This window comes from Hirundo rustica, chromosome 5, assembly GCF_015227805.2.
Source record: "Hirundo rustica isolate bHirRus1 chromosome 5, bHirRus1.pri.v3, whole genome shotgun sequence".
NCBI lineage: Eukaryota > Metazoa > Chordata > Aves > Passeriformes > Hirundinidae > Hirundo > Hirundo rustica.
The window spans coordinates 5018528-5035670 of record NC_053454.1 but is presented as its reverse complement, the minus strand read 5'-3'; the positions used below and the strand labels follow the sequence as shown (position 1 = coordinate 5035670).

The following is a 17143-nucleotide window of genomic DNA, read 5'->3' as shown; positions in this document are numbered from 1 at the left end:
CGCAAATTACAAGCGTTGTTTTTTCGAACAGAGGGAAAAATGCGACGCTGAGCCTCTAGCACGCAGCCTTTCCGGTGTGAAGTGAAGCTGTGGTTTTTGAGCCCCTTGCTGCCCCCCTTCTCTTTGCAGAGCTGCAGCACCTGAAGGGGTTTGCAGAATGTCAAGTGCAAGAGTCACCCACCAGGTATTCACACAGTTTTTCCACTGTGTTTCCAGTTCGGTGGCCAATACTGCCCACTCTTCTGGGTACTCTGCGTGCACGTCACGTACCTCAAAATCCAGAATGCAAGCCACAAACACTCCTGTGCTCTCACCTCTCCTTGGTGTAGCCCTTTATCTGACCACAGGGTTGAAAATCTCCATAGTCTCCAGGCTTGTTGGTACCTCAGCTGAAAGACCTGGATGTGTTGGGAGTTTTCCTTGCAGGAAACTTCCTCTTTTGCTGCTGCAGAGCTCGTCTGTGCTGGCATTCAGTAAATCAGCAATTTGTGGTGGTATCTTCTGGGGATTGGTGACAATGTGCTCTGGCAGTGGCCCAGTTGCAATTAACAGTGGACAGGCTGGTTTTCTGCCCCTCTCATCTAAATACCACAGATTCAGATTAGAATTAAAAAAATAAAACAAACTAAGGTTTTTCTAGCCCTATATAGACTTAAGAAAAAGTAAATTTTCTGCTTGTTTCTTTTTTTTTGGTCTGAACTGTTCAAGCAGGTGAACTGGTCTCGTTATCTCATTTCCAATTCTCAAAATCACATTTCTGTTGGGCTCAAGGCATTGCTTGATTGTAGTCCTCTGAGTTCAGCTCCCTTCCAGGGTCTCATATCCTTGGTGCAATCCCCACAGCTGATGTCATCTGTTGTCACCGCCCGGAGTCTTGCCACGCCTGGTCTCTTTCTTTGCTGCACACTGACCTTCTTCCCCAAAGACCTTGGGCAGGAAATCCTGGTGGAGATCCCTCAGGGAGTTTCTGGGTCCATCTGTGTGATACAGGAGAACTTTTCCAAAGCAGGGTATTGCTGTGCATCTTTACTGTTAAAATCTTTGAGAGGGAGCTAATTTCGACAACAGGTCACAGCTAATGGAATGGAGGAAGGGTTCCCATTTCTGTTCTCCACCTCTCCTGCTGGCAGAGCTGGCAGGATGGAAACCTATGCCTTGCTGGAGACAACTTGCTTCATCCATTTTGTGGTCCTATTAATAGTGTTTGCCGGCTCATACAGCTTATTTCTTCTCAATTTTGCATTTATTTGCAGAATAAAATAATCTCTGTTGAATTAGCCCTGAAAGTTGCAACCCTAAGCCACAATACCCGGATCAAAAGGGGCAGGGCGGGAGGGATGGTGGCATCAAAAAGCAGCAGCTGGTTTAATGCTCTCCTGCCATCAACAAAACAAACTGGATTTGGTGTGGAGTTTCACTTTTAACAGCCTGATCCCCACCAGTACTGCAAAGAGAAGTGTGTGATTACTCTTCCCATGCCTGTTCTCCTGCAGGCATTCCCTGTTTGTGAGCGTTGGACTCAGAGGTCAAAATGGCAAATCATGTCTAAAACAAATCCTGCAAACTTTATTTTTATGCACATTAATTCCTTTGCATTTATGTATTGCAAATGCAGAAATGCAGAAAGATTTTTATAGAGACTGGGCAATACAGGGGAAGGTGAAATTCGGAGTAGGTGATCGTGAAGGGTTGCTTGAAAGGAAAAGCAGTCCTGGCTTGGCTATAAAATTTGGGTTAAGAACAGGTACTACCATGGGAACATCAACTCTTTGCCCAGTAGGAAAAGCAAATTGGATGCCAGCAGCTAGGAAGGAAATTAGATATAAACCAGAGAACACAGCTTTGCCATTGTATGGTCCAGTGATCCAGTCCACAGCCAAGGCATGGTCCAACGCACTGCGTAAATCCTGAATTCTGTCTGTTGATCTCACCCCTCACCTCACAGAGGGGACTCAAATTAGAAGTAGTAGACCAAGAAAATGTTCAGAGCAGGACAAAATGTAGGATCAGAGGTCTGGGATGGATTTTGTTTTACCCTGAAAACATGATCTGAATGGATTTACACTAAAGGTCTCCAGGGTAAGGAGTGGCTGGAAAGGAGTGGGGAGGGATGGATTATTCCCTGCCTTTTCCATAGAGAAAGTAAGGGGCAGCAGATGATGGTGGGTGAGGCTGAAAGCAAAAGAAATCCTCCACCTGGGATGTCCCTGACAAGGACACTGTGGATGCAGAACCTGGACAAATGCTTGGAAGAGAGGTTCATTGTGGGTTACTCAATAGACAGCAATGGGCTCAGGAAATCCATTTAGCTAAAAATAGACTGATTATTAAGGGAGAGTGTCATATATGATTTTCTTGTCATTATTACTTAGCCATCTGCTCACAGCCAGTGTTGGAGACAGGGTGGTTGTCTGGATGAACCTTTGCTTTGAAGAAAACCAGTCATTTTTATATTCTTAAGTGTGAGATCTCATTACAATGTGTCATTTTATGAAAGCCATTTGTTACAAAACTCCACATCCATTTCCTCTGAAAGACTATTAATTTTCCAATTATCTCATTCTTTAATGCTGGACACTTTAATCTTCCTTAGCTGTTCACCCTGCACAAGGACATTTATCCCAACAATAGATTCTGTAGTTCTTCACAGGGGAACATTTATCCCTCTTGGAAAAGGGATAATGGCTAGGAAAGATGTTTGACCCTGGGCAACTAACTCAGTTTGTGTTCCAGCTTTAGGACAGCAAGGAGCGACCCAGGTTTGGGGACCAGGAGAATTTGCAGAGAGGCAGCTTCCTTCCTCTGACATCTCCCTGGGGATGTCACCTTGGGCTCTGCACAGCGGGATGTGCCCCAGGTTTTTAATTGTATCACAATTATCCTGGCTGTGGCAGTGATGGGTGTGAGATTAAAATGAAAGGACCTGAGGAAAGGCATCTATTTTAGAAATGGCTGTTCCACCACTGCTCTGACTCATTTCCTCCTGCATCCAGATGACTTGAGACATGTATTTTAATAACAGGAATGTCATTTGCAGCTCATTTCTCAGGGCAGAAATACACAATCCCAGCCCCTAGGAATATTTTGTGTAATTTTTTTCTTTTTCATGAGTGACTGATAGGAAATATCCCAACTTGAATTTTGCATTCAGTGTTGATGTTAAGGAATAATGTTTTAAAGCCCTGTAGCTGGGCACCAGTGCAGCCCAGCACCTCTCCCTAGAACATCAGTCAGTGAGTTTACCCCGTGCTTGTGCTGGAGGATTGCACTAGGGCTTTGTTGGATGGCAACAGTTCTTCTGTGACACTGCCTGTAAGCCAGGAGCCCCCAGAGCTCAGCATCTCATCCCTGGTGTGCCTGAAGGGGGATCAGGTATTGACAGCACAAGGGGAAATGGCCTCAGGTTGAGCCAAAGGAGGTTCAGTTGGATATTAGGAAAAAATTCTTCACTGAAGGAGTGGCTAAGAACTGGAACAGGCTGTCCAGGGCAGTGGTGGAGTCACCATCAATGGTAGTGCTCAAAAAACAAGCAGACACTGCACTTTGGCATTGAGGTATTGGGTCAAAGGTTGGGCTTGATGACCTTGGAGGTCATTTCCAACCCAAATGTTTCTCTGGTTCTGTGCTGTGGTGGCACTCGGCCGTGGTGCTGCCACGTGGAAGAGCAGCATGCACCCAGCTCCCTGGGGATGCTGTGCCTGTCCCCAGAGGCAGCTGCCCAGCAGGGATGGATTTGTGCTGCATTTCATGCTGCCTGCACAGCCCGGAGCCCCGGCTCCCCGCGCCGGGAGGGCGCAGCAGGATGTGTGGTGGGTGAGATCACACGCGCAGCTCCGGGACGGAGATGTCTCCGAAGCCACAGCTCCCCTCCCTGCTGAACCCTGCGGCCAGGGAGCGTGGCTGCACGCCAGACTTTGGTGCCCGACCTCCTGGCTGGATGTTTTAACCACCAGCAGAGAAGAGGAGCAGCAAACCCAGCTGGGGCAGGGTAAGGCTGGCTGCTCCGAGCTGGCGGCGCGGAGGAGGGCGTGGGATGGGACCAGGGCTGGCCGAGCAGGGTGCCCGTGGTGGCTGGCACCAGCCCGTGGGCTCAGCACAGAGTCACAGAGTGCTTTGGGTCGGAGGAGAGCTTTAAGATCATCGAGTCGAACCCTTCACCCAGCACTGCCGAGGCCAGCACCTAAGCACGGCCCCAAGGGGCACATCCATGCCTTTTAAACCCTTCCAAGGATGGTGACCCCACCGCTTCCCTGGACGGCCTGTGGCAGTGCCTGACAACCCTTTCAGTGAAGAAATTTTTCCTAATATCCAATTCAAAACTCCCTTGGAACAACTTCAGGCCATTTCCTCTTGTCCTGACTTTTCTTTGGAGGCACCCATTGCTCCCAATGCTCTGCAGAGGGAATTCCAGAATTTTTTTTTTTAATTGTTTCCTAGCAAAGCTCAAGGCCTTGAAAAAAATCAGTATTATAAAACTTCTCCAAATTTCTCCAGGATCAAATTTTTTGCTGTCTTATGCAGATGCTCAGTCCAGGGCAAGACAAAACTTAGCCCTGACTCATTGCTGGGGCCAAAAAAAGCCGAGGAGACAAACTCAGAGGTGCCAGGGTCAACCTGGCTGCCGGAGAGCTCCCCCAACCCAAGGAGCTTTTGGGGGAGGATGGAGAGGGCTTTGCCATCTGCACAAGTTTCCTTTGCTTATAGGCTTCCAGCTGAGTGATTCATCTTAGGGGTTTGGAGGTTTTGTGTTAAATGACTAAATAATTTTGCTGTGTGAGATCCCTGTTGCAGCAGCACTTATATATGTTGTACCCGGCAGATAAAAGATTCTGGGCTGATGTTATCACTGAGGTGTTTTGTTTGGTTTTTTTTTTTTCCTGAGTGTTTAATTTCGTTAATTATTTAATTTTTAAATTTTCTGAAGTGAAAATTTAAATTTTAAAATTTAAAATGTTCATTTCTCATTTATTAACTAGATCAGAAAGTGTAAATAGCAATAATTATACTCTCTCTCTCTTAAAAGTGTGATGCAGCCCCCTGTCACGCACAAGGCTGAGTGAGAAGTTGAACTTTTGTACAAAAGCACAAATGCCTACGGGAGGAATGTTAAGGCTTCTGTCATCTTGCAAATATTTAAAGCAGGGGTGAGTTTTTTGCTTCATGTGAAGGAATCACTGGTGTATGAACTCAGATTAACCTTTCTCATAGCGAGGCAGTAAAGGACCAAAATACATACCTTACAGAAATTTATTTTTGGCTTGGTCCAATATGTGTTCCACTTAAATGAATAGCAATTATTTGTTTATAAACCCACAGAAGCTGCAGATCTCACCCTGAGTGCACTCATCGTAGGTATATTGATATACACAAGTACTTGCTATTTCAGCAAATGCTATATACTTTGATATCAAGAAATTATATTAAACAATAATTAGAAAAATGTATTTTAAAAGCTAATTTCTTTTTATACAAACAAGAAATTTAGCATATTGCTATTTTGGCTTTTTAAGTCCAGAGAAAGAGGGGCAAGAAGTATTTGTGTTACCTGGAGGTAGTTTTTTTTATTCGTAGAGGGTTTTTTTGGGATTTCCTTGCAGTTTCTGGGACACATCTGATTTCATACAGTGACAGAAAAAGACATTTAGAAATTTCCATTTAACAGATCTGACCTGAATGCTTAGAACTCCTGCTGTGAATCAATTTCTCCTGCCAGGAAAACATATTTAGTAAACAGCTACAGTGCACGGAGCTGTTCTGGGCAAGGATAAATCTGAAGGAATTTAAACAACACCCATCTCCTTTCTTTTTGCACAGATTTCAAGCTGAATAATTTAATAAAGATGTTATTCAGCCCTTCTCTGTTATTGTGCCTTACTCAGCAGTTTATGATTGAATTTATATATATATATATATTAGGAGCTTTAAACTCAGAGATAACTTTACTCTCATGCCAATAATTTGTTTTCAGTTGAACGTTTTCAGCTGCACCTGATTTATGTTTTTGTATTATAAAAACACAGACCGTCCACACAAAAATGACTGAGCAGCTTAAGACAATAAAGAAAAACCGAGCACTTCCAGTATAAGATTAACAGCTGAGATACTCTGTGAAGACTGGCAATTTTTAAAAATGCATTTACAGAACTTCAACAAAACCACGAAGGCTATTTACTGCAATGCCTGAAGTACTTGTGTTTCTGCTCTGTTTCTTTGTCCTTTGAATATTTTAATGCTCTCAAGATCTGCACTGTTCATTGAGGGAATAACTATATTATATTTTTATAAAATAGAATATACATATATCTATATTTTTTGTATAAAGTCAATATCTTCTATATTCTGTATAGAATATCTGTTCTATAATGTTCTATATCAAACAGATATAGATATACTATAAAATATAAAAGAAATAATAGCAATAATAAATCAGACTATTGCAACTTGTAATTTTTGATCTCTTTTACAATTGCTTGCCCAATAATTTGTGGGGTTGAGCACAACATAGGTGAAGTTTTGTTCTTGAACCTGTATATCTGCAAAACCCTCCTTCTCCTGCTATCTTTGTCCAAATTTTGTGGTGTCTGCTTTTGTCCTTTAAGAGGAAATAGTTTATTTCCATTTGAAGCAAGGCATTTGGGTTATATATATATATATATAATCCCGTTGTTTTTCCTTCTAGGAATGGCTGTTCCTTGCTGCAGGAAGGATGGTGACAGCGGGAGGCAGGAGAAGGCTGATCCATCATTGCAAGGAATAGATTAGGGACCCTCATATGCCAGGACGTGGTGGCAGGAGTGACACCGTGATGGACAATGCTGTCACCTGTGTCTCTCTCTCTCTCTGTGGACCCAGGGATCCTGCTATCAGCAGGGATGCACAGAAACACTTCCCCACTCATTTTCAAGCTGGAAACCCCCATGCCACGGCAGAACACGGCATCCCCGAGCCTTGGCTGGCATCATCATTGTGCTCTCAGCAAGGAATTTGCAGATATCAGGGAACTGGGATAATTTTCTCAGCATCTTTTCATCAGTTCTTCTGGTTTTTTGCTTATTTATGCTCTGGGGAAGAAAAAAAAAAAAAAAGTCTAAGAAATGGGAATTTATTTTTATCCATCAGCTCTCACAATTGTGAAACCTGCTGCTAAAATCTCTCCCAGTTTTACTGTCTAAAACTCTCTATTGATGATTATAGAAATTACTATTATTTTTTCCATAATTTCTACTGGTAAACTGCCCAAACCTGTGTTTCAGCAGGCCAGACAACATTTTGGGCTGGCTCTGTCCTCTCCTGTTCTCACTGCACACAGGCGATGTAGAGTCCGGGTGGGTTTTGGTTTTCCTTTTTTTTTTTTTTTTTTTTTTTTTTTAATCTAAGACAAAGGAAAAGTAAAGACTAATTGGGGAATTCAGACATTGAGCAAATTCTTTGCTGTGGGTGAGCAGAGAGAGGAGGGGTAAATGCCTGGGCTTTGTGCTCGTGTTTTGGAGTTGGGAATCGTGGCTGAAGTCTATCAAGACCAGACGGTGCTGTCCTGGGGAGGGGTTTCAGCGAAGGTCAGACCCTGTGAGGATGTCCTGAGTGTGGAGAAGAAGGAAGAGGAGTGGGCTGGGCAGGGTTATCCCTGAGGCTGCTCACCTTCCTGTGGGAGAGGAGGATTGGGCTGTGCAGCCTGTATTTGCTTGGCCATGGGAGGTCATCTCCTGTGCTGGCTGGGAGGTGGGAGAGCTGAACAAGGCATGGACATTAGGGTCAGGACATTTTAAGTGTGAGAAAGACAGCTGGGGTTTCAAAAGCAGCTGCAGGCAGAGGGAAAGGCCCTGTTTTTTAAAGAGTAAACCTTTGCCTGTGGGAAGTTTCAAAGGGGTTCTCTTACAGCTGTCCTGAAAAATGTACATATCATAAAAACCCTCTGCTTCTGGGGAAAAGCTCTGCTCACTGCTTGCAGGATAGGAAAATGATGGTTTTAGTTAATCTGAGCTCTCACAGAGGATAAATTGTGATGGATGGGAATCAGAGATGCTCAGAGTCCTGTCCCTGCTGCACCTGGGGTGGCGTGGGGCCTCGAGCTGGTGTCCCCTGTCATCAGTGGGGTGGTCTGAGAGCCTGGGTGAGTGTCACAGCCTGGGAAAGCTGGCTCAGCATGATCCACTGCCAGCTTTATCGCTGCATCATTGAGGGAAACCACCAACAGCTGGCCTTGAGACTGAGCTCCTCAGAAAAATCCATTTTAAAGTGGAAAGCAGCAGCACACTGCAGCTGGGAGGGGAGGGAGGGGAAGGGCAGGGTGATGCTGCTCTGCCACTGTGACGCTTTGCACCCACAATCTCATCCCAAGATTGTGTTATCCCCCGCCCTGGGCACTCTGGACCACCTTCCCCTTGCCCTCACTGTAGCTGGCGCAGTGCTGGTGCCCGTGTGTGAGCAGATGTGGGGCTGGGGGTGCATCTGAGAGCGAGTGCTCACTGCCTGTGCTCAGCAGGATGCCGAATTTCCAGCCCCAGCTCTGCCTTGGCACTCTGGGCAGCAGCTGAGCCCTGTTACCATCCCTGGGGAGACCTTGGCTGCTTCTGGCATCACTCGAGGCTCAGCACACTTGGGCATCGTTTGGGGCTCAGCATGCAGGGATGTCACACAGGGTTCAGGACACAGGTGTCACTTGGGGCTCAGCACACCCAGGCATCACTCAGGGCAGTTCCTGCTGGCCATGCTGTGATGCTGGGCTCAGGGCCAGCCCCTGGGGGCCTCTGTTTGCTCCCAGAGGTGGAGTTGACCTTCAGGCTCTGCCAAGTGTTTGGCCTTGTGTGCATGGCTTTGTCTGGTTTTTCTCTCCCACTGCTGGCTGCTTGCAGTCTCCCATAGCAGAAGACACCCTCCCAGATTTGCCCTCCCCTGGAGCTTTTGCTCTGCTTTAACTCTTTCTTGGCTGGAGGCCATGGTTCCCTTGCTTGCCACACAACTGTGTCCCTCACTGAGCAGGACCAAAGGACACCAGTCTGCAGAATGAAGTACCTGAGTGATATATTCACTTTCGGTGCTGAACAAACCTGCACAGGGTCTTTACAAGTTGTCTCTGCCCCGTCCCTGCTGGTTGCTCTCAAAGTGTTCGTTACCGAATTTTTATCAACCAGTATTAACAGGAGCAAAAAAAAGCACCTTTGTGCTGTCCTAGAAATGAACACAGAGGAGAGCCAAGGAGCTCAGAGCTTTCCAGCCCATCTGAAACCCTCTGGTACACCAGCCCCTTTCCTCCTGTGCAGAGCCAGCCCTGCTCAGTGTCCTTTGAGAAGTGCTCAGGATGCTGCAGAATCCAGCCTGGTCCTTTTGCCGGCTGTTGTGCCAAGGAAGATGTTGAAAGTCTGGTGCAGGAAGGAAATGTCTGTTTTGTGGTACGAGCCCACGTCTGTTCCCTGCCAGGTCCTTCCAGGGTCGTGTCCAGGCAGTGCTCAGCCTCGTGCAGGGGATGCAGGGGTGCCTCTGTGACTTCTCCCTGCCGGTCCGAGGCAGGGGCCAGTGGGATTTACTGGCATTTACTGCCCGTGCACGCGAAGCCACAGCCTCCGCCGCAGACCTGGGAAGAGACAGAGCCCATCAGTGCCAGGAGCCCCTCCCAGCTCACCACCCTGCTCCTGGGCTGTCCCAGGGCCTGGCACCCCACAGGGTGCTGGCACGGCACTCACGGTACAGGCGGTGGGCAGCGGAGACCAGGCTCAGCAGGAGGAGCAGGACTCCAGTGGCCAGTGGGATCCAGACCAGGGGACTGCAGGGACCTGGAGAGAGGAGAGGACTCAGCACCTGGCACCACCCTGCCCCAGCAGCTTTGGGGGATGGAGCGTGGCGTGGGGAAGGGAGAAAAGCTAGGCAGGTCCTCAGAGGAGCGGTGCAGGATGTGACCATGGCCCTGGGGTACCCTTTCAAGGATGTCTCACAGAATCACAGAATGGCTGAAGTTGGAAGAGACCACAATGTCACCTGGTCCAACCTCCCCCAAGCAGGGTCATCCCAGAGCACGTGGCACAGGATTGTGTCCACGTGGCTTTCGCATGTTTTTGATAAGGGAGCCTCTACAACCTCTCTGGGTGATCTGATCTGGTGCTCAGCCCCCCTCACAGTAAAAAAGGCATTGCAGGGAACTTGGCTCTGAGGTCTCAATACCCTAAACTGAAATACAACCTGGCCCCTAAAGCTGTGGATATCCCAGGGGAGCCCTCCCACGGGCAGCAGGCAGCTCTATCCAGAGCGATGCGTTTATCTGGACACCAACACCCCCTCCTGCAGGGTGACACTGTGGTGGCCCCCACCCCAGGACAAACTCCAGCTGCTCCCTGAGGACCCCAAGAGCTCAGCAAACCCCTTTTTCCAGGCAGCCTGGGCTGAGACAGCGCCATACCTGTCCTGCTGGCAGCTTTGCTTTTGGTTATCTGCGGCGCAGGCTTTCGGGACACCGGTGTCTGTGTAGTCTTTGGAGGCGGAGGCAAAGCATCGACTGGAGGATGAGGAGGAAAAGAGGATGGTCAGTGTGGCACCGAGTGCAGCAGAGATCTCCAACAGCAGGCAAGAGGGGCCGGAAATTTTGGAGCTTGGAACGAGCCCCATTCAAAGGGCTGTGTCACTCAGAGGGGTGAGCTTGGCCTGAGCTTCTTGGGGGTCACAGAAGTTACCAAGAGCTTTAAAAAGTGTTAATAAAACAAAGTACTGGGCAAAGAAGGGGAGAAGGCTGATGCAGGGAACCTCCCCAAACTTGCTTGAGCAACATTTGCTACCAAGCATCATCTCATCAGTGTTGCACAAAATCATGGGTAGCAGGAGATTTCAGTAGAACTGGAATGTTTTAAGGGATCCCTGGATCTTTTCCTTATTCACATTGCTCTAATCTTTGCTCAACATTTGATTTTTTAATTTTTTCTGATAAAACAAGGGCAGGATTTATTATGGTGCATCTGAATTACAGTGAAACATTCATTTCTGAATAAAATTGGCCAGGAAAATATGCCAGTAAGGTCATTAAATAGCTGCATGTCTGGCTGCTCAAACCACACTTATTCAAAATTTTAGGTGATTGAAAACTATTTTTCTTCTGTTTCTACCCAGGATGTAAATTCCTACAGAAACTACCATTCTTTGACATGAAAAAACGAGGCAGCAGGGCTCTGGGATTTATCTGGGCAACTTCTCCCTTACATGATAATAGACTTAGGGAAAAGAAACATAAAGAAATTTTGTTTTATCATGAGAACTAAAAGGAAAAAAAGAAGATATTCAGCAAAGCCTGAGTCCTCCCCAGAGCACCTGCTGCAGTTTACTTTTTAATTGGTGTCCTTGATCGAGCTGCATTTCAAGACTGTTTTTCAAACTTTGCAGAGATATGTGCCCAGCTGCCAAAAAACAATTCTCCTTTATCTTAAACCAGCTTTTCTCTGAGCCTGCAAGAATCCAAAGGGATTTTCCATCCATTTTTATGGTACAGAGTATATTTGTAAAAATACCCCAGAAAAACTGGGACACTGGGTCTGCTTTAGAGTCAAAAGCTGGAGCAGCATTTCAGTTAAATAAGTTACCTGTATCTTCGTTGAATAAGTTATTTGTGTCCCTAAAAGTCTGCAAAAATAGAGACTGAATCCCCCTTCAAATACATTAGTTTTTCTGCATCAACTACTTCTCTGTGGCCAAAAAGAAAATGAGCTGAAAAGAGCTTCTGTATGACCCAGGTGCCTGTAAAGCCCCTCTCCTCCCATGACACCTGCAGAAAACTGCTATTTCTGTTTGCATCTCCACAGGGATTTTGGGCTGTGAGCTTTGAGGAGCAAATCCCATCCCAGTGTTGTTTGTGAAGGGTGGTCTTGAAAGCTGCCATCAGATCCACCCCAGAGATGTGAGGGGTGATGCTCTCTGGCCTCGATGCCGCTCTCGTCACTTGGAGTGAGGGCAAGGAAGAATTGTGGCATGGAAGGACCCGTGAGCTGAGCAGGGCACACATCCAGCCTCTCATCCAAAGTACGGCAGGGAGTGAGAAAAACACAGGCCATGGCAGTATCGGGTCTCCCCATGGAAATCCTGAAGCACTAGGATCAATGCTGTGCTCAAGGCATGCCCACAGCAGAGCAACTGCTGACGGCAAAAGGACTATCACATGAAGCTGACCTAAATTTTCTATGTTTTCTGCTTTATCCAATCTCATAGGAAAAAACCCCAGAGCCCCAACACTGCGACTCAAAGCTGGGAAGAATCTACCCAAACTAATCACCCCTTTCCCCGGTCACCTCATCGCGGCTCGGTTTGGAACCCCCAGGGTGCTCTTACCCACGCTGAGCCGTGTCCCACTGCCCAGGAGGAGCTGGGAGGACCGGGACACGGAGCAGTAGTAGGTGCCGCTGTCCGAGGGCCGCAGGTGCCTGATGTGCAGGCTGGAGGAGCTGTGGGACCTCGCCTCACGGACATTAAACTTGTCCTGGCTCACGTTTGTGCCGTAGGTGGCTTTGCCCAGCGTGTTGGAAAACACCAAGAACTCGAAATGTTGCCTCTCCTGGCTCCAGCGGTACCAGTACACCCCGCTGTGCTCCTTCAGCTCACAGAGGATTTCGGTCTCGTTGTTCGTTTGGGTCAGAATGCGCTCCGGGGTTTGGGTTAAAAGTAGAGCTGTATAAAAACCTAAGGGAAAAGAGACAGAAATATACAGTTATTCTTTAAATTTCATTATTTTTCCTTTGTGCAAAGAGCGGGTTTTCTTCATGGGCTTAATGAAATCAAGTAGACACACAGACCCGGGGGGGGGTCACACGAGCGAGAGACGGGCGCATTTTTATCAGGATGCTCCCATATTCCCTCAGAGGCATTTTTTGGGTTTCCCAGCTATTTTTTTGGCCGAGCCAAATTTTCCAGGCAGACTTTTCTCTGTAAACACTCATCCAGGGAGGAGGCTCGCTGGCAGGGAGAGGGATGGAGGGATGATTTTGAGGGTGTCCTCAGGGTTGTATGTGTAGGGAAGAGCATGCCTGCCTGCTCCTCTGGATGCCCCTCTCCTGCCCTCCTTACCTTTCTCATTTTTCAGACATTTCACCCCTTTTTCAACAAACTTTTTGTGCCTCTTAACTGGCTTGCCTGGTTTTTCTTCTAAGAGATGCAACACTGCTAAACATCTCAGGGGCGGAAAAAGAGACCAAAAATTGTGCAAAACATCTCAAAATGAGCCAATTTGATATTAGTTTTCAGACAATAATATTTTTCAAAGGAATTTTGAGACATGGGGAAGGAGAGGGAGTGAGGGGCAGCGGTGGGGTTCAAAGCTTTGGTTTGGCATCTCCAAAGCCCTGTTTGGGCTTTGCAGCTTTTGTGGAAATTATCTAAATCTTATTTGTCTCAGGCAGATGTGAGGGGTGTCTGTGTGAGCGAGGATGTGTCCTTGTGGAAAGGATAACAGGTAACTCGTGATCCTTGCTGTTCAGCAAACAGCCCTGCAAAGCTGCAGATACTCTGAGACCGAGTGAAAAACAGAACTCTGACGATAAGGATACTCCTGCTTCCCCCGTCTCTTTCCCAGGAGTGTTTTAAAGCTCTGCAAAAACCTCAATAATATATGTTTCTTGTCCTTTTTTAACCTTAAAATGTTCCTTTTATTTCAAAATCCCAAATTTGCTTAGAGCATGTTTGGCAGTCTCATGCAGCCCTGCAAAGCCAGCGGTGTGGGGACGGGTTGGCATGACAAAAGAACACCTAAAACCATTAATGTGGCACAAGATCCTGATGTCTACCGTGTTCCCAATGGGACTGACAGGGGTCCAGAGCCTTCCTCTGTCCCCACACCAATGACCCCATCACTGCCAGTGCTGCAGAAGTAACACTGCAATGCCAAAATTCCAGCGTTGCACAGCAGCTGCAGCATAGCGCCGCATCCTCTGGCTCTGTGACAACATTAGTGTGTCCTTATTATTAAAATACATAATTTAAAGGTTTTAAAGCATAATTCTCTTAAATTTTAGCCTGGCAACCTCCTGTGTGGTTTTTTAGAGGATGAAATGTGTGTGGCCATGGCACATGGGGGCTTCAGGGTCTCCTTGAGTGCCCCGAGGTCTGGCTCTGCTGGGCACAGGAAACATAACTGTCCATGAAAACTTATCCTTGACCAGTTGGAGATGGTGTTATATAAGTCAAAAAACATAAGAAGAGATTCTGGAAGATCTCATCTCAGTGCCAGTGGTCAACCCAGGAGTGAGCTGAGATGGAGACAGAGCAGAAAACTCATCCTTAGTAATACATTCAACCCCAAAACCTCCCTGTTCCCTTTCCTGGTGTATATTCAGGGGTACCATGAGGAATCACAGTGCTTGGCCAGACCACCCTGCAGCATGTTAAAAATGGCTCCTTTTCCTTTCTCTGGGCAAAGCAAACTCTCATTTATTGAGGTTTTCTCAGCGGGCTCCCCGCCTCACAGATCTATAGGATATCAAAACCTGTAAGGATTTATAACCTTACAGGTTAAATAATGATTTTATGACACATCAATTGCAGCTGTGGCCCTTGGGAAGCATTCAGTCTTTGGATGACTTAGAAAATTTGATGGGATGTTTATCATCTTCGTGTTACACAGGCAGTGGAGAGAGGAGCTATTTTAACTCCTCCATTAGCAGCTTCTTACAGTCCATCTGCACTGAGGGTGCAGCAAAAACTCTGTGGTGGCTATACCATTATATATTGAAATATGAATAGAAAACATAGATTAGAATAGAATAGAATAGAATAGAATAGAATAGAACAGAATAGAATGGAATGGAATAGAATAGACTATTTCAGTTGGAAGGGACCCACAACAACTAACTGGTCCCTCTTCCTGACCAGTTCAGGGCTGACCAAAACCTAAAGCATGTTATTAATAGCATGATCCAAAGTTATTGGAAATAGGTAATAATATCCTGTAGATATCCTGTGATGGTATATTTAATCTTCCATCATCCAGCTGCTGGACTGTGGTGGAGGAGAGGCTCCAGCATGATTTTAGGTGCCCTCAACCCTTAAGAGACGTGTCCCTCTTACCTGGGATCTGGAGGCAGATGCAGAGATGGAGCCATGGCCGGGCCATGGTGGCGGACTCGGTGACGGAGGGGTTTTGTGCCAGCTTCCCCTTTCCACTCGCTGTCACCTCTCGGTGGCAGGGCTGGCTTCACCTCAGGAAGTCCTTGCCCCTCTCTGCACAGATCTCTCACCAGCAGCTGCCAAAGAGCCTCTGCCACAGCAGCACCTGGAGCTTCAGCCCAGCAGCTTCTTCTGCGCCGAGCCCCAAAGCCAAGAGTGCATCAGGGCAACCGCCCTATGCTCTTCTCCAGCACTTCACAGGGTACCCTTAAATCCCCTCTAGAAAAATAAAACCAAGGAAACTCACTGATTTTTAATTATGATTCCTTCATATTTCACCACCTAATTATTCCTTCTTCTTTTAATCTACTTCTATCCTATCAAAACATTACAAATGTTGGACCACGGTCTTAAAGATAAAAGCAAGAAAGCATGAATTTTGGCTGTTTTTTCTCCCTGTTGAAATTAAAAAAGCATTCGAAACAAGGAAAAGATGCAATTTGATCTGTGGGGTTGTTTTCTTCAGCAGAATTTATAGCAGGAGATGTTTTTCTCTGGAAAATGCAGAACACCAGACCAACCCAACATAAAGCAGAGATGTGAGGCATCACAGAAAGCTTTGAAATCAAGAGCAAGAAACCTTGAACAAATTTGTGGCTGAAAAACCACAAAAATGAGGAAATTCTGCTGAGGCTTCTCACCTCACAACATGTGCTACTTCGGTAGCTGTGACAGCATACAGCAAATAGGCAGAAATATTTAAAGGATAAAATATGAGAATGACTTCGAAATGTCTGTGAGGAAGAGATTGGAAGCACTTGGGGTTTAGGAGTCAAATACAAGCACATGAGATGAAATTACAGAGATGAACTGGTGTCAGCAGACTTCAATATTTTCATGTTTCAGGGAAAAAATAGAAATTATTTATTATGTTCATTTATTTTCTGCCCTCTTGGCTACCAAGTGAGTGTCAGTTTTCTTTTATACCCCCCTCATGCAGGTACGTGTGGTTCTTAAAATGCCCCAGCATCTCCCATGAGAAGGGAATCTCACGTGGGGGCACTGAGAAACCTCCCCCAGGGTTGAGCTGGCAGATGAATAGGAAAAACAATATTGCATCTCGTACACTGTAAGCTTTTGGCCCGTCCTGTACCAGATTTTTCCATGCTGCTGTAACAGAGACGTCCTCTCCCCATTTCTGTTTAAATTAATTTCCTGCCCAAAGTGGGTTGGTTGCGAACTGCAAAACCCTTGCCACAAAAGGCTCATCTGCTGAACTTTAGGGTGGGCTGAATTGCTCCTTAACACTTTCCTGGCAGGAGAAGGCAATTTTAGTGTTTTCAAACCCATTTCAGTGCTTTTAAGCTTGTTTTCAGAGCCGAGCCCTTGACGTGGGCTGCAGCAACACTTGCCTCTGCTGTCCTCACCTTCTGCTCATTTGCCCCCTTTTGTTTCACATCAGGCAGAGACTTGGTCCTCCCTAGAATGAGGTGAAACACTTCTTTTTTTTGAGGTGAGGGGGCAGGGAGTGCTTGTTATGAGAAATGTCACTGCAAGTGAATTTTCCCTTCATCCCTGTGGTGAAGTCTGTGAGCTGAGCCCAAAATCCCCCGCTGCTGCAATGGCTGAGTCCCTCTTTTCCCACTGCTGCTGTCACTGGAGCAACTTCTGGCTTCCTGGCCAGGACAAGAATTTTTCCCAGAGGTTGCTTTTGCCATCATTACAACCTTGGATATGGGGATGTTACACTGGGATGACTCCCCAGGACATTACAGCAACTTCAGAGAAAGCAAAAGGAACATATGAAATGTAAAAGCATAGTGTACTGGAACATGGATTAAATGTGTTTTTTTAAAAAATTGCTGTTTACACGCAGTGGAGCTGTTTACCAGTGGCCAGGCTGTTCTCAGGACTGGCTGTTGCTCTTAACAAGAAAACATTTTGGAGGAGGGATACTTTTGTCTGGCAGCATATCACTGCCAAATATCAAAGCACTGTGTGAACGTGCAGGAGACAGCTGCTGTTTATAACATCCCCACACTGTTTGGGGCTGCCCTCCTGGGAAGAAAATGGGAGG

The 17143-nt window shown here is 46.5% G+C and overlaps 1 protein-coding gene and 1 long non-coding RNA gene across 7 annotated transcripts; one reads left to right on the top strand and one right to left on the bottom strand.

Moving 5' to 3' along the window:
- The first annotated feature begins 53 nt into the window (after positions 1-53).
- On the top strand, positions 54-6803 carry LOC120753356 (uncharacterized). 2 transcript variants are annotated; one of them, XR_009207896.1, is made up of 3 exons: positions 54-184; positions 5024-5144; positions 6680-6803. It is a non-coding gene; the product is annotated as an uncharacterized LOC120753356 (long non-coding RNA). The 2 variants fall into 2 exon arrangements; XR_005701078.1 differs by lacking the exon at positions 54-184 and adding an exon at positions 3824-3988.
- On the bottom strand, positions 6728-15173 carry CD8B (CD8 subunit beta). Of its 5 annotated transcripts, none has more exons than XR_005701076.2 (6): positions 15028-15173; positions 12301-12648; positions 10391-10486; positions 9681-9770; positions 9013-9571; positions 6728-7061 (listed from the first exon to the last, which is right to left on the bottom strand). XR_005701076.2 is itself a non-coding variant. In XM_040065459.1 (5 exons), exons 1-5 carry the CDS (start codon positions 15071-15073, stop codon positions 9531-9533), a joined length of 621 nt encoding a protein of 206 aa, XP_039921393.1. In that variant the 5' UTR covers positions 15074-15173; the 3' UTR covers positions 7408-9530. The 5 variants fall into 5 exon arrangements, 2 of the variants coding, with proteins under 2 accessions (XP_039921393.1, XP_039921392.1); XR_009207895.1 differs by having other exon boundaries at positions 9157-9571; XR_005701077.1 differs by having other exon boundaries at positions 6969-7061; positions 9048-9571.
- Between the last annotated feature and the right edge of the window lie 1970 nt (positions 15174-17143).